The following is a 23,809-nucleotide window of genomic DNA, read 5'->3' as shown; positions in this document are numbered from 1 at the left end:
AAAGAAGCTACCACATAACGGGTTGTTAATAAATACAAAATAAATTGCTTACCTCTTGGTATCTAGCAACACCACCATTAACTGCTGCATCAATGACCCCATTTAGACACATTGTGAGAGGGTTAATGTTTTGCATCTGTCGAGTTTGACACTGACTGATCAATGTTCTCAGCTGCTGGTTCTTATTTTCTAAAACTTCAATGGCATTCTCAAGGGGACTCATTTCCACCTGAAAAAGAAGTGAGGAAAAATTGCAAACATGCTTAATCCTCAGTTAAAAGATGAAATAAATTAAAGGTAATTTTTGTTGATTTCTCAACCTGAAAACAACATCATTCTATGTTCTAGTGTGTTGGGGCTGAAAAAGTTCTCTCTCATTTGGACAACACTATAAAACATATGAACAGAGAGAACTAATTTTATCAAGTAATCAAGGACCAAAGCAAACAACACTCTCTAGTAGATTTATTATCTGACACTGGGAGAATGCTCACCACCTGCTACAAAATGCACACACATCAACATGTAGCAAAACTGCTGGGCTTTGGGGCTATTTTTGGACTGTCCTTGGTAACCTTACCTAATCTGGGGTGAGATCAGTGTATTGGGTTTAAGTGGCAAAGTTTTGGTAGCGGGGGCTGCAGGGGTGGCTTCCATGAGCAGAGTCCAGAAGCTGCCCCATGTCAGATAATGGACAGTTTCAGCTGGCTCCAAAGGGACCTGCCGCTGCCAAGAACCAAGTCAACGAGCAAAGTTGTTTGTGCCTCTGTGAGAGCAGATTTAAGAAAGGGAAAAAAACTACTGCACAACAGCAGCTGGGAGAGTGAGGAGTGAGAAGCAGCCCTGCAGACCCCAAGGTCAGTGCAGCAGGAGGGCAGGAGGTGCTCCAGGCACGCAGCAGCAGTTCCCCTGCGGCCTGTGGAGAGGCCCCTGGTGGAGCAGGCTGTCCCCCTGCAGCCCATGGGTCCCACATGGAGCAGATCTCCACGCTGCAGCCCCCCCGTGGAGGAGCCCCTGGTGGAGCAGGTGGATGTGGCCTGGAGGAGGCTGCGGCCCATGGAGAGCCCCCGCAGGAGCAGGCCCCGGGCCGGAGCTGCAGCCCGTGGAGAGGAGCCCCCGCAGGAGCAGGGGGTCTGGGGGGAGCTGCCGCCCACCCGTGGGGGACCCGTGCTGGGGCAGTTTGCTCCTGGGGGATGGACCCCGTGGTACAGACCCATGTTGGGGCAGTTCTTGAAGAGCTGCTGCCTGTGGGCAGCCCCCACAGGCTCAGCTGGGGAAGGACGGCATCCCGTGGGAGGGACCCTGCGTGGAGCAGGGGCAGAGAGGGACCATGAGGGAGTGGAGGAGACAAAGGGTCAGGGACTGACCGCAGCCCCCATTCCCCCTTCCCCTGTGCCGCATGGGGGGAGGACATAGAGGAGGGTGGATGGGGGGAAAGTGTTTATTTTTTTGTTGTTGTTTTGTTTGTTTGTTTCTCACTGCTCTAGCTTGTTAGTAATGGGTAATAAATTTTATTAATCTCCCTATGCTGAGTCTGTTTTGCCTGTGATGATAATTGTTGAGCAATCTCCCTGTCCTTATCTCAACCCTTGAGCCCTTTTCATTTTATTTCCCCCCCCTTTCCCTTTGAGGAGGGGGAGTGAGAGAACAGCTGTGGTGTAGCTCAGCTGCCCACCTCATTAAAACCACCACAGTCAGAGCCCTTCACCTTGCTTAAGGGCACAGACCAGAGTTTAAGTTTGGGTGAGCTAGTTCACACACCCAATGTAAAGTCAACAGCTAGACATTATGGGTGAGGAGTGTGAATGCAGGCTTTGAGATAAGATGATAATCAAGTTACAGTTAAAGGCAGTCATTGAACAGAATGTGCCTGTCTTCTCAAGAGCACGAGGAAGCTTTACTCACTGTTGGCATGAACTGCAGGAAAAGCAAAAAGCAGAGAGATGGGAAGAATAAAGGCCTGCAGTTGCTGTAATTTACCAAAACATACAAGCACAAATCTGAGTCACAGTCCACAACACGCCCAGAAAAAATTATTAGAGTTAACTGTAGGAAATGGTGATTATAATGGTAACACAGTAACTAACTGAGGTGGTTCTTCTATTTTTCATTTTCCATGTAGTAACTAGATTGGGGTCATATTAACCTAGTAAGGACTTAATAGGAATCAACTAACAAAACTTCTCATGTCACACACAATTTTTTGATTTTTACTAATTTCCATTTTTAGTTTTCTACAGAAGAGTATCAGGACAGTGAACAAATAATATTTTGTTGCTATTATAAAAGAAAAACACAATAGATTCTTAGAGAAAATCCTTTGTACAACAGTATTCCTATATTTAATGGAATTATTATATAACTGGCTTTGACGGAAAGGAAAGCAGTTGCAGATGTTATATTCCCTGGTTCAACAACTGACCAAATTATTTAGAGATCTTTATATTAGGATCACTTCTCAGAATGCATATGAAAAGTATTTAAGGATTTTCTAAGAAATAAAACAAGGAATTAAAAGAAATTATAACGTGTCAGTAACAGATTGGTACTTTAGAACCTATTCCTGCAAGTCCTATGTAGGCATGCTTCTGTGCCCATGCTGAGAACTGGTAACTTCCACAGAGCTCCAGGCAGACACAGAGATATACCCACATGGAATTTATTATAGTACAGGAATTTGGAGAATGCTTGCATTTCAAGAATACTGGAAGCAATGTTAAGCTACAGATATTCTAAGTCTTAAACGTTATGTCATGCTGAGTTTTAAGAAAGAAATTTGCTAACATTAAATGTTGCCTATGTCTATGTTCTGACTCCCTGTTACTGTTCACAACTCCTTTTTCCCTCAACTGTTAAAATGAATCCTAAGGGTGGTTCTTAATAATACTTTACAGGGTAAGAGGAACTGGACAACTCAAATTATTTACTACTTTGTAAATAATTTTGTTGTAGCTAGCTTGAAAACTTTTAAAAGAAATTAGATCTGGGTAATTAATCTTACAGTACTTTTCAAATAACATATTGATAAGGAAGTAAACCAACACAATACATATTGCTGTCAGTCTCATACTCACTACTTCACGTTTTTCCACTTCGAACCAACGAGAGATTCCAGGTAAACTCTGCACCAAGATCAGTGTGGTTCTCTCCACCCATAGGCTCTACAATATGAAAAATCAATTTTTACCCCTAATTTGCCTCTAGAATTTTCTTAATTATGCACAGTTTTATTTGTGAATATCTCCATCTAAGAAACTGTATACATTAAAAAAAAAAAAAAGTATTAGCTTCCAAGTATATACTGAAATGTCCATCCTAGAAGCCTATGACTTCCACTTTTCTCCTTACTTTCTAGGATTTGCTACTATGCAGTAATTTCTGCTGGTTCTGCACTCTTAAACAAGGTATTATTCTACATTATATATTGTTCCCTCATCTCTAAAAGTCACTCACAACTAAATTAGCATTTTGATATTTCCTTTCTGAGATAACAAGCGAGAACAGGGAGAGTTCAGAAGCAGAACAGCTTACACCAGCTCTCCTCTGTGAAGTCTATTTTGAGATTCCAAAATGCATGGCCGATGTGATACTCAAATACTATTAAACACTTAGAGCAAGAGGTTTTTAAAATGAGAAATCACCTGAAGTCAGAGTAATGGTTAACTCACAGTATAGCTCTTACACAAAATATATACAAGCCATAAAATTAAACTAAAACACTAAGCTTTAATTAGAGGACAGCAGAGATTTAATTTAGCTAATTTTTTACCCTTAAAGTTCTTCTCTCTAACCTTCTAAGAGCATTATTACGGGATAATTCTCTTTGTTTGAATATCAGAATACGTTCCCATGTGAGGATGTAAGCATTTCTAGTGGATCAAAATTGAAATTACACCAAAAATTGTAAGATGAATTTCCAGTTGATATGTTTCTTAGGAGGAACAGAAAACATTTACATATTAGGGAAGGAACTATTGCTCTTCCCTGAGACAAGCTGTAAGTTCAGATGTAGTTTTTAGTCTTGATGTCACAGGAACAGAACGTTATGCTTTAGCTTAGTCAAAACTGTCTTTCCCTTGCTCTAGGGAGAGATAATTTTTGGTAATCCACAGATAACCATTCTTAGTGACAGTATCCCATCTGCCTTATAAACTTCTCTGGAGGCTGCTCCGCTCTCTCCAGTTGTGCTTTCACTATATCACTGATGCAAAAACAGGTACTTTTTGCTCTCCTATTGTCATATTAAAAAAAAAGACATTTAATCTCCCATATATTTATCATATTATTTTAATTAAAATGAGTAGTGAAACAGTCAAACCTGACCTGCCATATCCTCTAGAGAATTTGTTAGAACACACTCAGTTCAATAACAAAACTGTAGTTGATATTACAAATAAATCATTGGGTTTAGTAGTTCAGGAAAGTGCACGGTACTTTACCTTGAATTCATTCTCCTTGTCCTTGGTCCCTTTGTGAAACGGCCTGTCATACCGGAATCGCCAGATGTGATTTACTTTGTAAAAGCTCTTGATGTTATCTGGAATGCCATCTCTCTGCAGGACTTCCTGGTTTTCTGGGATTGGTGTCACAGCATAGATCTGCAAGTCTGTATGTAAAGAGTTAAGGCTATCCCACTTCATTGAAATTAGCAGAGCACAATGACTCCTGAAGCAAGACAGAATAAAAAACTCTTAAAAGTCTGTATCATTAAATGCTTCTAGACTATTGATAGTTTGGGAGAGGAACTTGAGAGATTTTTGATGATCTGTGGTTTCTTTGTTATTGTTTTGTTGATTTTTTTTAAACCCAAAATAGCGCTACATACATGTTTTACATGTACAGGGAATAAAGGGATTTAATTAAATATATTCTTACATACAGTACACAATGTTGTGCTAACATGCTGTATTGTAAGAACATGAATTACTGTAACTTGAAATCTGAGAGCGTTATACTAGTATTTTTGGTTAAAGTAAGAATCTTAATTATCTGCCAATGAATTTTTAATGAAAACCAACAATTACACAAAAATAAATCCAAACATAATAGAGCCTTTGGGACAAATTGCACGGGAATTCTCACCTACCATTTCCTTCAGTGTGGCACACTGTGATTGAAATTGGCTATAGGTGTACCTACATTTTTTGAAAGCATGAAAGACAACTGCAGAGTATGGGTTTGTGATTATGCGGATACACTGTGCTTCTGCCTGAAAGATGGTCTCATCTGGCTGATTAGCATGTTGCATAGCAATGGCATGTGGGAACTCATTCAACATTCGCTGCTGGAAGGCCTCCAGCCTTTCATAGTCATGTCCTCGGCAAACAAATTCCTTATTCTGAGCAGAATAAGAAGAAAAAAAAAAGAAAAGAAAAGAAAAAAAGAGCAAGTTATGCAAAAATAAATGGGTATCCAACACATAGGTCCAAACACAATTTTAAATACAGTCTAAGGGCAATTCTTACATCATTTTAAGAAGGAAAAAATAAGAAAGAAGGCAAGGATGAAAATAAGAAATCTAAAAAGAGCAGGGAAGTTAACAGAAGAAGGAAATTCTACCATATAAAGAATGTTTTATTCAGAAGTCTGGAAAAATGAAATGATTATACTTAAATCTTCAATAAAAATTTGAAGGGAAAAATTGTTCTTATTGGATTAAAGTGTGTAGCTAACCTAAAATATCAAATGGTATAAAATATGTAACAAAAATATAATGCAACAGACAGTTAAGACAATGAAATAAGCAGAAAGTCCTTTCCATGAGGAACTAGGGAACCCCATTTCTTTTAACCTGGATGCTCACCATGAAGCTGCACCATTATTTTCTTGAGACTGTACAACATGAATATAGATATAATGCAAGTCCCACATTAAACACGAGATGTCTGGATATGAAGTACCCACTGGAACTAGTTCCCAAATGGGTTGGTAATGAGGGCTTCCTGTCTCTGGACAAATCTTTTTTGGTTTGATTTTGCTCGTACACGTGTTTGAAATAAGGAAATATCTTAACTATTTTTTTTAAAAAACACTGTTAAGTGAACTTCATTTTAAAATCTATGTTAGAAAATTCTGAAAAGTAATTACTAAAGTTTACTTGAAGCAGATTTAGACAGAAACAGTATTTGTCCTTATTGTGCCTTGACAAGAGACAGGAAGCATTGAATTCTGAGATCCTAGACTTTAATGGGAACGCTATACAAAGCCAAATGCAATAGTGTTAATGTGCACCTACAAATTAAAATTTGAGAGCTTTATTCTGAAGCTTTGTTCTTTACTCCTTCTATAGAAAACATTGCCAGACTGCTTAAAGGAGTTATAAACTACTTTCCCACAAAAACATTAAATCAAATTTAGTGAAGTTTTGAGGTGTTCCTCGTTGGTGCAGCAAGCATAAATCTGTTCTTTAGGAGTGCTACGTACATATGACTTGGAAAATACATAAATACTTCATGTGCTGATGCATAAACAGTGAAGGGTTTACAGGTCTGAAAATACTGCATTCTTGTGCAGACTTTTTCCAGTACTTTCACTTCATTTTTAGGAACACATTTTTACTTCATTTTCAGGACACATTTTTAGGAACATAAGCATTCTATCGTTTCTAATTAACATTTTCAAATCGGTTTATCCATAAGATATATACAGGTGACTGTTAGACAATAAAAAACTATGTGCCCATCAGACTATTTTTGAGCACTGCTTTCAATGGGGTCTTTCGTGCTATATTTACAATTTGGAATTTGTGATTTTCCCTGCCACAAAGGCAAAGAAAAAATAGGCTTTTAGGCCTCCACCACACAGAGGAGGTTTCTTCATCGCTTATTTGAATTACCATAGGAAGAGGAGCTTGGATTACGACTGCAGAGGCTCCATGAATAAGATGGATTCTGTTCTCTTCCCAAGGTGACAGTCAACGCAGCTAAACCACTGCAGACTGTGGAAGAGGGGAACAGAATAATGAGAATAACATTTCCAAGGGCACTTCAGTAACCTCAGAATCTAAGATTAATGTTCAAGAGTAACTTTATGTATCTAGTCAGCTTTAGTACGCTGCTAATCAATGAAACTCAGCATGTTGAATTTTTAACTCATTTTAAGAAAATGGAGATTGGAAATGTAATTACTTAGATGCTAAATTACTGATTGTCCATCTGCCAAGATATACCTCTCTTTTGATAGCCACCTTCTGAGCAGCCACCAGCATGAAACGAACAGAACAGTGGGAACAAGCTACAATGAAAAGAAGATGGTGGTCTGTGGAATAATACAGGTGGATGGATTCCAATACAAACAAGAACCTTAAGTCTATGTGGGACTCTGAAAGCCTAGCATTTGTCTTTCTGTTAGACAGGATCTTTTCTTGCCCCTGGAAACATGAGGATTTTCATTAATTAACACAGAAAATTCCCTATTTCTCATAGGAAAAGAACTCATATATGGTATAATTAAATTCTCTGGTAGGGAAAGTGATTATGAATGACAGCATAAATCCCAGAATTACTCCATTCTGTTTATTTTCTATTCACTTACTCTCAAGAAGAATGGAAACTTTTTCCCATAAAATCCAACTCTGAAAAATTCTGGTTCCAAACGCTGTTGATCCATAATTTTATCATACAAAGATGCTTCCATCATCTGGGTGAGATTGAGAAGAAATGCAATTAGTGTTTTTTGAAAACGTATCTTTTCCTTAAGCTATCAAAAAATACAAGGTGTTTTAGCACATTGCTGTGAAGCACTGGAATTGCACTGCATCTCTGAGCAACAGCAAGAAGAACTACAAGTCTCGGAATGTATTAGATTGAATATTTATATTTCCTAGTGACCTGAAAGCTTCCAAGAACTAAAATAAACCCCTGCTTTTAACTATGAAGTACCTATATTAAAAGAGTAAAAGATTAATAACAAAATGTATAGCTCTTTAATGAAAAACTGAAGTAATAGAAACACGATATACAATTTGAAATGTGACCTAGCAATCTGTTAATTATTCAAACACATGGCAGTAATGTGGTCAGTTTAGACAGCAAACTGTGATTTCTGAGGAACCATATTCCAAATGGCTGTATTCAAATCATACCAGACTCCAATGATTTAAGTGTCTAACGTGAGTTCCTTGACGAATTTCACAATAGCAATTACATTTTTTATTTTATTTTTACTTGAATTTTATACTACTTTAACTTTACTCAAAACACTGACACAAAGTGTACTTTATGTCAAATTCCCTTTTTTTGAATGATTTTCTCCTGTTTTCAGCAAAACATTCTCAGTTCATAATCTTTTTTATACTGTGAAAAAAACAGTATTAGCCCCATTTTAGCTAACGTAGACAGATATTTAATGTGTCTATGATACCAGTAGCTGCTAAGATTACATTGGTATGAGAAATCCTCTACCCCTCCTTTTCGGGTTAACGCGTAGGTGGCACAGATATAGTAAAGGATATTGACAAATTCAAATACAGAACACATAAAGTGCAGTTAAATATCTATAAATATAGTATTTTATTCACATGATGATAGTTTGTTTTTGCTTACACGACTCTGTCATTGGGATATCTAAGTATGGAGTAGGCAGATCACAAGGAGTATTGCTACCTAGGTCTGTGTTGAAATTTTTGTATCATGTTGTTAAGCAGCTCTGGATTAGTCAGTTCCAGCAGCAAGCATACCACACGTACACAAAGTTTTAAAAGGAAACTAATATATAAAATTGAATCCATCAGAAACAGACATGAAGAAGGAAGACCAGATTATCTTCAAAATACCACAGCAGCAAGAATGAACATACAAACAAAGCTCTAAAAATGATAGAGAAAGCAGGAAGACTGTCAGAAAAGATTCCTGTTGGCTTTACGTTATTAAGCAGATCACATTTTTATGCAATAAACAGATTTGTAAAGTTGCATGTTGCTTTTTGCAAACTGTGTCCAATTACAACTGCAAAGACATGTCACTGCTCCTAGCAAAGGACTGCATAAAGAGAACATTCCCTGGATAAACCATACGAAATAAGTGAAACTGAATTAGTAGATACAGTATTTTTGCATAGGCATACACACAAAGGGGGTGCTGTACAGGTACAAACATTGCAAGACCTCTTATTTTTCCATTTTTCTTCAAAAAGCTTACACTCCTTGTTATAATCTTTGTTAGAGAAAACAAGTACAAGCTAAAAAAAAAAAAAAAAAGATATTTTCAAAGCTAACTGAAGGGCCACTCGGTGGCAAACGTAGGTTTTGAGGTAATATTTTATATCCCAAATTAAAAAAGCTTTTTGATCTGTGACTGATGAAAAGTTCTCAGGTACGTTACCCTCATCTTGCTGAGGTTTCTGTAGTCATAGTAGCTCTCATACTGTTCAGCAATTTTTCTGCATAAGATAATGCCATTTTCCCAACACTGCAAGCAAGTAAAAGACATTCAGTAATTTTGCAGCGACTGTTTCATGAGTTATTAGTGAAACCTGTTCTTTCTACACTGTCATACTTCCAGTAACTGAATATAATTGAACATAGTGTTCATTAGACATACAGATTGCTGCTGAGTAATAGTGAGGAATTATTTGAAGGATCTATTTAGAGACTTATTTAATACATGAGTCTTACGGGGCAATCACTGCACAAGATATAGGTCATTGTAAGAGTGATGCCTGTCTCTTTTGAGATATGAGACTGATGCAACAGAGTAAGATTTTCACATTTTAAAAATGTGTTCTTAACATATCCTAATTAATTTTTGTAGTTTGGAAAATATTTCATTGTACCATATAATTTAAATTACAAACTGATTACAGAATTTTCTGAAAAAAAATTATAATTAGCATAGGTTTGATTACATTTACAATGCTTACCTGGATATTATACTAGCTATGCAAAAATGCAATGAATTGCCTGTTTATCACTGAGACAAATCATTGCACAAAGGGCATATAAAATTTTAGGTTACAGGATAATCACTCTTGCTTAATTCATAACATTTCTCAGAGATAACAACGAACTGTGACTCCCCCCCTCCCCAATTCCCTTTCAGAGATTCTGCAATTGCTATTCTATAAGACACAACATGATTTAGTAGGTGCAAGCATAGTCCTTATAATCCAGACCCCTGAATATTATTCCTCACTTGGTCACTGAGTGAATTGCATAAGCTTCCTTCATTATATGGCTTGTTTTCATCACCTTCAAAATGGGGAGAAATTATACCATCTTTTATAAAGTGCTTTGACACAAAGAGAACTGCTCCACGAGTGCAAATTATTCTCACATTTAGTGTGGGAGATTTCTAGGATACAAACACAGGATTAGAAGGAACCTACTGTGTCGCTAAGTAACTGCTTAATCAGGCAATGACAAACACTTCCCCCCTACATGAGAAAAGGCTGCAACACTGGAAGTAATGCCATAAAGTGAATTAACTATCCTTTCTAGATCCATTCAGTACAATAGGACTATTTTACCTTTCCCCTATCAAAGTTTTGTATGATGGTCAGATGGAGATATTCTTTACGTTGCCACTCTGTTTGCATGGGGTAGTTGAGAAATTCTCTCAGTGGCCGATCAGACCACTCCAACAGCTCATCGTACAGCAAGAGTGTGTAGGCCGCCTCTGTAAGACAAATTACACCACAGTACATATGAGCACCAAACAAATAAAACAGACAGAGAAAGTAAACAGAAATGTGAATACTCTTACTGATATGCATCTTTTTAATGGATAATCGTTTTATTTCAAGTAATAAAACAAATGGTATCGGTAGTTTTGGATGGCTACTATCCACAGCTATAAAAACTTCAGCTGACAGTTTTCAAACACTAATTAAAGCAGAGTCACTGGGACAGTTTTACTGAATCTGACAATATAAAGGAAACACGGAAATTAAGAAAGAATTTCCTGCTTAGCCTTAGACTTTCCTTCTGCTAAGGAGAAGCTCTCAATGATTCTGCTGTCTGAACAAGAGAACACAGGCTGGAGGTTGAGGAACATCAAGAAAGAGGAAAGAAGATAGATAGGACTACGGATACAGGCCAAAAGAGATCAGGTTGGGAGGGAAATGGAGAAAGAAGTCTTCTTAATAGTCTTCACTTATTCTATAGTTGAAATAAATTCCTCTCAGCTGACTTAACACTCTGCCATAGGAAAAAAAGAAATGCACACAAAATTTCTTTTTTTTTCCTTTTTTTTAAGAAAAGTTTTGTACGAATCAAACTTACTATTGCTTTCCAGTATCAGAGAACTGTGAAGTAATCTTTAGATCATGTTTAGTAGGAATTATCAGGTAATAACAATATTACTTTTTTTTTTTTTTTAACTTTGCTTTAAGGAATTCCTCAGAAACAGTGCAATGAAACTAATACTAAGAGAAACTCCCCAGTGCAAAGTCAGACTTTGGCCAAGTACAAAATGCCAGAATTAATACTGGTTATGACAATTCAATTTGGCTAACTATGTATATGCGTTATTGTTTTCTGAGTTAGTATTCAATCTATTTTCCAGCCAGAGGACTATTTTGCGTTATTCTGTACAAAGATGGGCCATGTTCTGAAGACGTTCTGCGCTGGAGGAAAAAGTTGTCGACTGGATTTTTTTTTTATTGCAGGTTTTATATGCTGTGTAGGCAAACTTGCCCCAGACAACTATATTCTACTTCTGACTCTGCCATGTAAGTTCCTGAAAGATTTCAACCAAACTATACAGAGATTGTTTTCTAACAGTAGTGTTCCTCTTAGATGTCCAGCTTAAAAACCCCTGGATGAAAAACCATCACTGCAGCAGATGTTATGGCTATGAATCCAAATGTTGTAAAACGCTAAGTATAGTGCAAAACAATGCTGTATCGCATACACAAGGGGGACCAGTTGAACTTGCACAGTCTTGATTTTGGCATCACACTGCTTTCAGATTGCTAGACCAGTAACGTACTTTTATCCTAGTTGTTTCAAGCTACAATTTGGTAGTCAAAATATGCAGCATGTTTACATAACAATTAAAAAAAATCCATGAAGTTGATGATAAAGTATTCAAAATTCAAAGAAAGCAAAGTAGCAGATCACAAACAGATGTCACTATAGCTCACAATGACCCTTTCTTTCTAACTTGTCATGTATGTCCTTAGATTTGGTAGATTTTTCTCAGTCATACTAGTATTTTTGTTTGTTTGTTTGTATGAAGTTATCATAAATATATATAGAAAGTACCTAAACTAAGAATGGCTATACTTGACAAAAGGTCTGAAGGGTCCCTCTACCCAGCATCCTATCTCTGGCAGAGGCCAGTATAACAAATAGCGTATTGGTACTGATTTGGCACAGAAGAGGTCTGTAACTATTGGCTGTGCCCTGAAACAGTAACAAGAGAGAAACAGGGTTGATTCACAATGGGGGAAATTCAATTTATACAAGAAAGATTCAAAAAACCTAAACATTTCTAAGATGGATATTAACAAAGACTATCTCATTACACTTGTCAGGTGACTGAAGGGACACAAGAGGATCCAGCAAATTTATTTGCTTCGGCCTTGAGAGAGTTAAATTTATAGCTGTAACTGAGTGCTTGGTAAAGAGAGATTTACAGATAGGTCTTTTATTATTAGAAAAAAAAAAAAAGACTTTTTTCACAGAGAATTATTAGAAAAAGTCCTGTAAATTATACTGCAAAAGAAGAGAATAATTATTTTAAGGGCAAGCTGGCTTTATCCCTAAATGAAGAAATGGTGAGAAAACTATGCAGTTAGCAAACTAATGGTACATATAACAATGCTGCCAAAGTAGCAAAATTCTTTTCCTATTCCCATGTACTTGAATTCAGACAATTTACAAAAGGTTTGTGTGTTGTTGCAGATTGATAAGGCAATGGATTACATAAATCTATGTTCTAGTGGAAAGACTGCCCCTACCCCTATGCCATGGGTGTGAGCCAATCCTTCCTTAAGTTTCCCTCGGCAAAAAAATCTTAGTCATGGAATCTACCATGGCAAAGAATGCAAAAATCACACATGTTAATAATAGATACACAGGAAATATAACAAAGTCCTGGAGATATGTTGTGAGCAATTTCAGGTAAGAATGGATGGCAAAACAATAATAAAATAAAAAAGATTCATATCACTGCTGAAGGTAAACTGGACACAGATTAGCAGCCAATGTGCAAAGGGAACTCAGCATTGCTTAAAGAGTTACTAAAATCTGTTATGTAAAACCAGGAAATTAATAGTTTGTCAGAAAAGCCAGTTTGGACAAAGACACTGCTTGATAAACAAAGCTCTTACTGCCAGATCACATGAGGAAATGAAAATCCTCTCATTAATACACCCTGCTATTTAGTTGAGATTTTAAACCCATGAACTGTGAAGGGATGGTAGAAATTCCAAGCTAAGGATCTTTCCTGTGGATTTTAGAAAAGCATAAGGAAATTTACTGTGGCAGTAGGTACCTGTAGCCTGTTTACTAGTGCCTCCCAGCCAACTAATCTACTTTTAAGAATTAAAAAAAAAAATCTGCAGAGATTCTGAACAAATACTGTTGCAATTGCAATCACTGGGGAATGGATAGAGGTATTATAAGGTCAGTTGAACATTTTGGCAGACTGTTTAGTTTAAAGCGATACTGATTTTGTCCACTCCAGCTATCCTTGATAGCATGCAGTCACCCAAATGAAGTACCCCTTTTGCTGTATAAACAACAACCGTGCACATTATCTTTTTATTTCTTCGTTTAAATGATAATGGCCTGCCCTGCTGCTAAATTGGCACTGAGAAATACTGGACAATAATACTGCAAATGTGGTATGCAAAGATTCAAAAAGACATCTCTGTTTCACCACATATAAGTTATATGGCTCTTACTTCTTTTCTTTTTTTTTTTAACCAGAAGTAGGAACACACTGCACCAAAGAGCTAACAAGCAGCATTTGGGAGAGGGAGTTGAGGAAGGGAAGGGGCTCAGATACTACCAAACCACTTCACAAAACCTTCCTCCAAACTTCACTCCTCTTGGGTGAAGAATGACCCATCATACATTTATTGCTAGTGTGTATCAGTAGTAGTAATTTCAATATGGCTCAGCAAGTAGCAGAGTTGTAGGGCCGAAAAGAAGCCTTTTTATTTTTTTTCTTTTGAGAGAGAGAGAGACTGAGAAATTGAGCAAGGAAATTAAGCAGGAACAGCTGAACCCTGCTGTTGCCTGGGCCTGTATGTTCTGCACTGCGATACAGTTTGTAGGTTTACAAAAGGCTGCAAATCACAGTCTAGTCCTAAATGCCTTTTCCAGTTTGTACAAAGTTACCTGTGAAGTTTTGTGCTTTCAGATGTAGGTCATAGAGCTTATGAATGTAGCGAATATACATCTCTTCTTTGTTCAGTTCTGTCTTGTAAAAATTCTGCAATAAAATGAATTTAGTAATGAAATGCAGTAGGTATTAAATATATTAATTACAAACAAAAGATATTGAACATAATGCTATAGAAATACATCTTATATTTGAAAGTTTCACATGTACGAAGGCATTACACAGAACTTCAGTAATACGATGAATAGTTCCATTAAATTATCAATAGATCAGTCAACATGCTCTTGATTTTTTTTAAATTATCTTAGAATATAAGAGGAAGAACCTGACAAAACTGAAATCTGATGTTTCTTTCTCTGTAACATTTAACCATTTAGCATCTTGCTGGAAAGCTCTTCATTGGTTTTAAAATGCTGACAGCACTCTTAACTTTTGTACTTATATTTTAACAAAATATCTACTGCCTGGTATGTCTACACTTCATTCTGTCATAGGAAAATACCAGGAGGACTTTGGTAACACTACAAAGAACTGTTCAGTACTGGAAACGGCATAATCCCAAATGAAAAACATGATTTCTTCAGCCCTAACTGACACTGGGAACTGATGCATAAATATTGTACTAAATGATTGAAATATAAAAAGTTGCACTCAAAAGTAATATTCAGGACAAAATTTCTACAAGATTTCTGGCTAGAGATTTCTGGATGTATAACTGCTATTTGTTGTTACTTGGATAAAACATGGGAAGCAACATAATGTTAGAGGGAGAGGAGCACAACCCTACAGCGCTATCCACAAGTGTTGCCATACTCACTAAGGGGCTTGCAGCTACAGTTTCTCTGGTAGCTACATTTAATGTTCAGGATAACCTGCTTTGGTTAACAAAAATTTATAGGATACAAGAATCTTGAACTGGTTCTCCTTAGCAATTAACAATTTGTGTTCTATTATTCAAATCTCCTACTATTTGAATTCTAAGCAAGTAGCCAAAATGCTTCCCTTATTGGAAAGTATTCTTACTGTGTGACATTTTCTTAGTTTGAGATATTATCAAAGAGAAAAGTGGGAGGATCATTATGAGAGTATCATAACAAAAATACTACAAAGTACGTTTTTAACTGGCTTGAGAAAATGACTACTCATCAATAGCTCTGTAATGACATGCCCCCTTTTAGGCCACCATATGACTTTATAATCCAAAGACTTCTCTTTTCCTTCCACGGTGTGTAGACCAGGAACAGATTCTTTTCTTAGAAGAGAAAATGAAAAAATATCTACGTGTATATTCATGCTTACCTGTCTGAAAAAAAACATATTCAATAACACACAAGAGCAAGCAATAAGGCCTAAAGACAAAATATGGCACTGAACTACGGTACTGAACCTGTTGGCTCTTACCCCTGTGCACTAAAGGCCCCAGTACTTGTCACAAGTCTAAACTATACATATCAACTGGTTTTCTGAAGCTCAGCCCTGACAAAGTCCAATTTGTCTCTAAGGCAGACAAAAGCAAGACAACCCAGTCACAGCTCAGGAGATGTGTCATGCCAATATAGTGACAAAGGTGATTTTTACTTTTTTTTATCAACAAACTATTTCAAGACATAAAACATAATAGATAAAGTCTTCAAAAGGGGACGTGATGTAAAAAGTAGACTTCCTTAATTATGACAGACTTTTTTTTTTCCTAAGAAAAAACATCTTGAAAACAGCATTCAAACAGGCAGCACGAACATGTTCTACTTAAATGACATCATGTCATAGGCCAGTGTAGAGCATCACAGGAAAAATCTCCCCTTTCTAATAATATTTAATTCTAAATGAATACGATCTAAAATATGAATTTAATGTCAAACAACAATGAAGACCAGGGATGCCTGAGAAAATTCAGAATGTTATCAAAAGTTACTCTATATTCTTTCAGTGCTTTTTTGTATGGTTCTGTGATGATTTCTTTCATCAGAAATTCAACTTTCAAATGTGAAATTAGATGATTTTTACATATAAGGAACTCCACTAGACCCCTCTTACACCAGCTTTTCTGAACAGACATTACTAATGTGAAACCCAACCCTGGTGATGCAGAGTGTGTAGAACAGGAAAAAAAATCCTACCTTTTCCTTTCATCTAAGTTACTGATACTTATACAGAGCCCTTCAGCATATTGCATGATGCAGCATAATTCCAGTGAGTTTGATAACTTGGTTGACTTGGACAATTCTATTTCCCAGAAGAAGAGCACATACCTCTACAGCAAAACAACATAAATATTCTCTTTTCATGCCAACCAGTCCTCTTATCTTTGGAAGTCAGAATACCTTCAAAGTGCTGATGAAAAACGAAGTGTTGCTTCCTCCTCTAGCCTTTAATTTTATACATTCATCTAATTACCCTTTGCATGAAACATCTTTTGGAGATGATAAGCAGTTCATCCATCATATGGACAACTAAATGTCTTAAGTGGTGTGCTGCTTTTGTAATAAAAGTTCTCTTTTCAAAATTTAACATTAGTTATTTCTCTGATAGGCAAATAGTAACATTTGTCTGAATGTTATTAGGGTAGAAAATCTGCCTTAGCCTGTACAAGTCATGAAAAATCCTATTAAAAAGCTTTATGATGTTTTGAGGTTCTTAAATGCTTCAATTTTCTTTTTGTGAAAATCTTGAATGAATGATTTACTAATAATAATTTAAAAACTCCTTAGTGATAGAACAAAAATAATCCAGGTGCTTTAAAGAATTCAAATCATGCCAGAGATTTTGACAGAAAGACAGCTGCTCTATGGCTGTGTAGTAAACATCGTCCCTATTCGGAGAGCACTATTTCCCTGCTGAAGAAATCCTTTATTCTTTTATGTATAACTGCTACTTAGAAGTGATACCAAATTGTTTCACTGACGTCAAAAATGCAGAATTACAAGTCAGCTTTTGCTTTTTTTTTTTTTCCCCATGGCTAAAAATAAAGCTTTCCAAAACAATCACCATGAAAATGGAAACTTTCCAAGGTTAACAGAAATCAACAAACTTGTCAGTAGAAATTGGCCTAGAAGCAAAATGTACCCTCTAAACATAAATGAAATATTTTTCATACTATGCATTTGCATTGATGGTTGATGACATGAGAAGCTCTGGAGCAGCATTTCTGACTCTTCTGTTGGGAGGAGCCTGCAGTCTTCAGAAGATATCCCTTATATAAGATATAAATTATATCCCTTATAAGATATATCCATTCGAAACAACTTGAACAGGCTATTGAGTAAGACAGGAAACTAGAGAAATCATGTCAGTTTGGTTGGGTTTTGGGAAGGAGGAAAGGTTTGTTTGTTTCTAAGAACTTGGGAGACCAATTATATTTGCAAAATACTCTGGTGAATTTTATCTAGCAAGGGGAGACTGAATTTATCTAGTAGGGAGAGAATTGAATAAAACAGTACAAGAATCCCTCAGAACTCAACTATACAATGCCAGAGAAAACTACTGTATCAATTTCATCCTGAAAAAAATATTAGCGATACTAAGCACGGTATTTCTGTCAACTAAAAACGCATCAAGAAGCAGGCCATCTCCCATTTAAATATGTGGTTATATACTAGAAAATGCTCAATTAGAATCAAAAAGGATGAGATAAAGTATTATACAAACCAAAAGGCTAACAGTGCAGCCAATCTTTTTGCCATCCACTTCTCCCATTTTCATGCAGTCCCTGAAACAGAAAGTAATAAAATTCAAAAGGAATGAAGTTTATCCTACTCTTAACATAAAGCACATCTGTCATTCGCCATATGACTACTGTAGATTCATTTGATTTCTTCACACCTTGTGCTCAAACTGTGGCAGCAGAAGCCAGCAATACAATTCTGCTCACCTCTGGCTCTCAGGCACTCATTCCCAGTCCTGCACTGTGGCCTACAGAAGCCTCACGAAGCAAAACAGGCAGCATCTTTTGCTGTGTTACTTTTAGCCCATCTCAGTCAGATCACCACAGTGCAGCACAAACACTTGTGTTGGCACAAGGAAGAGGGTGATGTGAGTGAGGAGATGAGTCTGCTTTCTTCAGAGACAGTGTAAATCTAAAGTGGTCATAGAATTACAACATCAGTTCCTCTGCGAAAAAGCAGAATGACATTGACCTCCTCTGTAAATGCTATGAGGACAACCAAATTTTCCTCAGTAGCACTCTATAATCAGTATCATTTATGAGTTGGTGAAGCAATGGATCTGATTCCCAAGTCAAAAAAAAGTTGGAACCAAAAAGGAACCATTTTAAGAGATTTTGATTAGCAAACAGGGAAACATAATGTTAGTACAACCATACTGGCGTAAAAAGTAACAGGCAGGCATGACCATGCAGTCACTAAAAGAAATTTTACATAAATTTAAAACGTTCTTGTATACATGAGCTAAACAATTGTCTCAAATGCTCTTATAACCACTAACATACACATTTGTTCTGAAAGATGTTGTATTGACAGCCCTGGAGGTTGTAATCCAACTGATCCCTGAGGAGGAATAGCAAGCATTTCAAGATAGAAAAAGCTCATTTTTTTGTTGTCAGAGTAGCTTTCTTTTCATACTATCAGTGACGATAGCAAATGGAGTTGCAGGTCTCACCAGTGATTCCCTGTGGAACTGGGGAAAATACAAACTCTTAAGCTCTAGAAAGTGCTACAATTGATGTCAATGAAGAGGACTAAACTGAATCTTAAGTTTCTACACAGACTTCACAAATGACTGAGAAAATCACTTGTAGTCTCCCACGTCTACAAAGGAGGATATGTCTCTTCTTTCCCTATCCCTTTTTTGTGCAGTACAGTCAGATGCAAGCTCCTCACTCAGAGATCATATCTCTGTATACATACTTACTGTGCCAGCTGACACTACAACTAGGCATGACTGACATCGTGATAATAATTTTACATATTCTGTAAGACAGCTGTCAGGTGATTAATACTGAGCTTGCTGACTTCAGGTAGACTTCAGTTACTAACCTACTGCTAAAAGTTTCTATATTCTGGATAGGAAACTGGTGCAAGCCACCGGATTTTCATCCCACTGGAGGGATATATACTTGGGTTGGTTTTCAGCTAGCTTGTGTCATTTGTGGATTGACTAAGCAGCTGCTGCCAGAGATCCTGAGCGTGCACAGATGATGCATCCATGTGCAGTCACCATTTGTGCAAGATGACCAAGTTTTTCTCCTAATATTTTGAAGATGACAACCCTACTGACAAATTGTGATAATCACTCACCTGTAGTCCAGTAACCTTTCCATGAGGCGAGTCACTGTAGCGATTAATGAAACACCACTTTCTCTCCATGTTTCCCGCTCAATTTTCTTCAGCAGACTGAAAAAACAGAAGCCAGAACAATTTCGTTTATTTTTAACTGTCACTATGACAACCACTCTGCTTTTACCAGTACCTTAATACCTTAGCAACATCTTTGATAGTTAGATTTTTCCTTTACAAACACCCTCCCAAGAAGCACAATTTGCAAACAATGTCTTACCTAGGATAAGGACCAAAAAGTGGAATTCTAGTCCAGGAAGCATTGACAAAACAAATGATTTTTATATTAGCTGCATCAGGTTAAAATATATCAAATACCTAATTTTCAGAATATATTAATATCCCAAAGACTTAACAAAGTTTTTACGTAAAATTTATATATTAATTTCATGCTGATACTTCATAAAAGGGGGAGTTTGAAGACATATCTACAAAATAATATTTACCAACTCAACAAACTTTCTGAATGGGACCTCAGCTTTTTTAACAAAGATTTTTCCTCCTCACTTCTCAAACATTTTGGCACACATTAAATTTAAGAATGGGGAAGGAATGTTAATAAGATGATTCCTCCCCACTTAACTTAATATTTCCTTCTGAGAACATACTATCTTGTACATGTAGAATTCCATTAGCTTAAATTGCTGTAAAATTCTTTATTAAAAACTGTGTTGTGCTGAATTCTTATGTAAATACAAATTACAGATTGAAGTGAAAAGATTTAAAAATTGTGTTATAAGTGGAGCTGTCAGTAAAATTATACTTAATATCTTTCTCTTAGAGGCCTCCAATTTTTACTATGTATGTTTATCAAATGTAATAATTTGAATATGAATTTCCAACATTTCCTCTCTGTCTGAAAATGAACATGGAAATATTTATCTACAGAGTTCTGCTACTTTTATGCTTTGGCGCAGGACCTCAGATGGATGACATGCCCAAGGACACATCTTGGTAGTCTCCCTGAAAATGCACTCGGGTATGGTTTTCTTAGAAGTCTCTGAAAACTGCCACATCCATACACTCGGAGATTTTTAGAGAGTTGCTAATAGCATCTCTGAACCTTCTGTCTGCAGTGGGTAAGCTGTCAGCTCCACTGACCTTCATCTATACTGAGCATGTTCAGTCCCATAAAACTCCTACGTCCAAATTTCACCGAACACATACCAGCGCCCAGTAACTCCTACATGCCAACTGCACTAGCTGTGCACTCCAGCTCTGTTCAGCTCCTTACATACAGGGACGTCGCTGATGCAATTCTGCAAGCTCATCTGACCTAAATGAAGCTCTACAGTGCTGGAAGCCAGGAGGAAACATTGATCTTCATTCTGCACCCTTATATCGATCTTAGACTCACCACTTCTTTTTAGGAGGCAATCAGATGTCTTTCTCTTACGTTCAAAGACTGGCTACCAGTCACTGCTGGGAGAGATGGATGACAAAGCCATCCCCAACAGAAGAGGCTGAAGCACTAATCCAGCATCTCTGCTTTCCGTAGAGAATGCATAAGCTAACTTAATTTGCTTTTAAACCCCTGATGTTCCCTTTCAATACAAGTTTTTGTGTCTAGCAAGAAATAAGAGTAGAGCCTGTTACATTATTAAGCACTGATTACTGCACTGATTTTTCCTTTCTACTGCCTTTCAACCTTGTGTTAAACAGGAACATTTTAACCCAAATTCAACAAAATAGTTACCTACAGTTCCTGTAGAAAAACCTGCAGTTTCTGAGTTCTCTTTTAAAACAGATGGGCTTAATCTGTATTTGACTTACACATGTTCTTTATAACTCTATTGACATATTTGTTATAAATAGACAATTTCTACAAATGGGTGGTGTAGATGCATTCAAAATACTTTTTCAAACTGATATCAGTGTTGTCAGTGAACAATTTTATGTCTTGCCTTCTGATGCATGCCTCCCCCTCTCCACCATACATCTTTCACCACTATGCCCAGAACTACCATTCAGAACAGAGCTACTCAGATACAACCCTTGGCTTTCTCATGGCAATACCTAGATAGAATTAGAAATAAATGACTGGCTTAAGCTTTTTTTCCCCACCATCACATTGTGTTTGAAAATATGTGCACGCTTTATTTTAACACCTCTCTTCTGTTTGATCCCTCTGTTGGATCTATTTATTTCCCAAATGCAACCTCTTCCCCACATGCACCCATAAACATGGATAAATTCTTCCTTAACCTGTGTTATGCCTATTTCCATCGTACAATTTATGGTACGTACAGGTCCCAAAGCACAGCCAAAGGCTATGTTGTAAGGGAAACAAGGAAAATGTTTCTGCCCACCCATGCTACTATCGCCTAACATCTGAGCTCCCTTGAACATTTTGGTTTTTATCTTGGGTTCCTAAGAATAAGGGTGTGGAGTGGAGACCTGGAGGATCAGAGCTCTCCAGGAAAGAACACCAGGCTTGTAAACATGTTCAGGTTAGCTCGTCCATGTAGTTAAGTCCCAACCGAAGTGGATTTCATATACCTAAGCTACAGAGTTATTCTCAATTGACTCAAAACTGACTCAAAAGCACCTAATCGTAGCAGTGTTTTAAATCATCTAGATCTCCACTTTGGAGTACAAAGTCCTCCAGGTATCTCACTATAGCCAGAGGTTCCCTCATTTAGTCAGACAGGTCAAAGTCCAATTTTGCTGTAATTCACAGATGAGAGAGGAGCTTCCCAAACCCCACAAAATGTTCAAGGCACACCAAAACATTTAGTCCAAACAGGGTCTAATGGACCAGGCAGCACTAAATTCAGTCATGCAGCTGGGGGAAGAAATTAAGAAGACTGAGAAAGACTGACTGCACGGGAGAGAGAGCAGTCGTCACTTTTTATACAACAGCCTTATGGCTAGTGAAATTACCCAAGAACTGACAGAGCTAAATATTAAGTGCCTGCTTAGCTTGAACGCTAGCTGCATTTCTTCAAGCAGAAGCTCAGTCGTCAGTGGAGCCTGCCAGCTCAGGCTTTGTGCTTCAATAATGTGGCCACCTACTCTCCACACCTGAAATGGCCAAATTGTGTTAGGCCAAACTGGAACACGACTACAGATTTAACAAAATGTCAGCATCCATGAGATTCAGAACAAAAGAGCTACTCAAGTATATCCCTTGGCTTCCAAAGATTTTGTTCTAACCACCAACTGTTAATGAAATGGAAGCAGGCACCCTGTGCTAATTAAATCAGGGGTTCCTTCTCAGGGTTACAATGTAAATGTAGATCAGGACACCTTTTATATCACAATTACACTGGGTAGCAATTAAAACATCTAGTTCCTCATGAGAGCAAAACGTTCACCACTGCAATGTTCTGCAGCTCTTCAAATGACATCATGAGCTAATCACTGTGTGGTCACGTTCAAGTCCCTGGAAAGACACTGATTCAAAACAAATAGCAGCCGTCTTCCCCTACTTTCACTGTGTTTTCATTTGATAAAGATATTTCCATTATAAGCAGTGAATTCTAAGCACAGAGTATTTTAGAGACATCCAGAGATGCTTTTAATTTGTCCCTGAAAACAGAAGATATTCAAAGGAAAGATGTAGCGATTATCTCTGGAAAAAAAACAAAACAGCAGTTAACGTGGGAGTCGAGAGATTTAAATTCATTTTCTGATTCAGACAAAATAAACAAAAAGCATGACAAAAATGGTATGTGTCACACCCACTGCAGTTACTACTGTGTATCCAAAGGAGGTGTGTGCATCTCCGTGGCTCCCAACTGTACCTATCAAATCCAACCATGGCAAATCTTCAGACTGGTCAGGTAACATTGCAGCATTTGCTTTGGTTAAAGACTGTGTAATCACTGTTGGTCTCAGACCTACATTAGTTTCACATTCCTTGGGTAAATACCACATCCCTGTTACTTCAGACTAAACAAGTCTGCTTTCCTGCACTGTGTGAAGACAGTTTAATTTTGCAGAAAAAATCTCAGGGTAGCTGACTCCCTAAGTTGTCTGCTTTTAAATAATTTTCCTCCACATAACCTGGAAAACTATCATCCTCTATTTTAGATTAGCTTTTTCTCCAAGCTCTCCTGTTGAGAGGGGATAATGTATAGACTCTAATCAAATTCAGATAAAAACAAACAAACAAAAACTATAAAAAACAAACAAACAAAAAACTAATGATAAATACTTAGTTTTCTTGAGCTGGAAGTGAACTTGAGCTGTTACTCTGAAATTTGCCAAAAAGTCTAGTTATAA

At 37.2% G+C, this 23,809-nt stretch overlaps 1 protein-coding gene across 1 annotated transcript in view; it reads right to left on the bottom strand.

Annotated features, from left to right (window-relative positions):
- Positions 1–23,809, bottom strand: part of DOCK4 (dedicator of cytokinesis 4) — a 248,690-nt gene that overhangs the window by 17,886 nt on the left and 206,995 nt on the right. Inside the window, exons 33-43 of the mRNA XM_035544267.2 lie at positions 19,803–19,829; positions 19,544–19,639; positions 17,937–17,997; positions 14,288–14,381; positions 10,465–10,613; positions 9,321–9,407; positions 7,534–7,638; positions 5,197–5,338; positions 4,440–4,606; positions 3,075–3,161; positions 53–229 (exon numbers count right to left, since the gene is read on the bottom strand). Of these exons, the coding sequence (XP_035400160.1) occupies positions 53–229; positions 3,075–3,161; positions 4,440–4,606; positions 5,197–5,338; positions 7,534–7,638; positions 9,321–9,407; positions 10,465–10,613; positions 14,288–14,381; positions 17,937–17,997; positions 19,544–19,639; positions 19,803–19,829 (1,192 nt within the window). The remainder of the gene's footprint in view (positions 1–52; positions 230–3,074; positions 3,162–4,439; positions 4,607–5,196; positions 5,339–7,533; positions 7,639–9,320; positions 9,408–10,464; positions 10,614–14,287; positions 14,382–17,936; positions 17,998–19,543; positions 19,640–19,802; positions 19,830–23,809) is intronic.

This window comes from Cygnus atratus, chromosome 1 (assembly GCF_013377495.2).
Source record: "Cygnus atratus isolate AKBS03 ecotype Queensland, Australia chromosome 1, CAtr_DNAZoo_HiC_assembly, whole genome shotgun sequence".
NCBI lineage: Eukaryota > Metazoa > Chordata > Aves > Anseriformes > Anatidae > Cygnus > Cygnus atratus.
The sequence above is the reverse complement of the archived record's forward strand: the minus strand, read 5'-3'. Positions and strand labels throughout refer to the sequence as shown.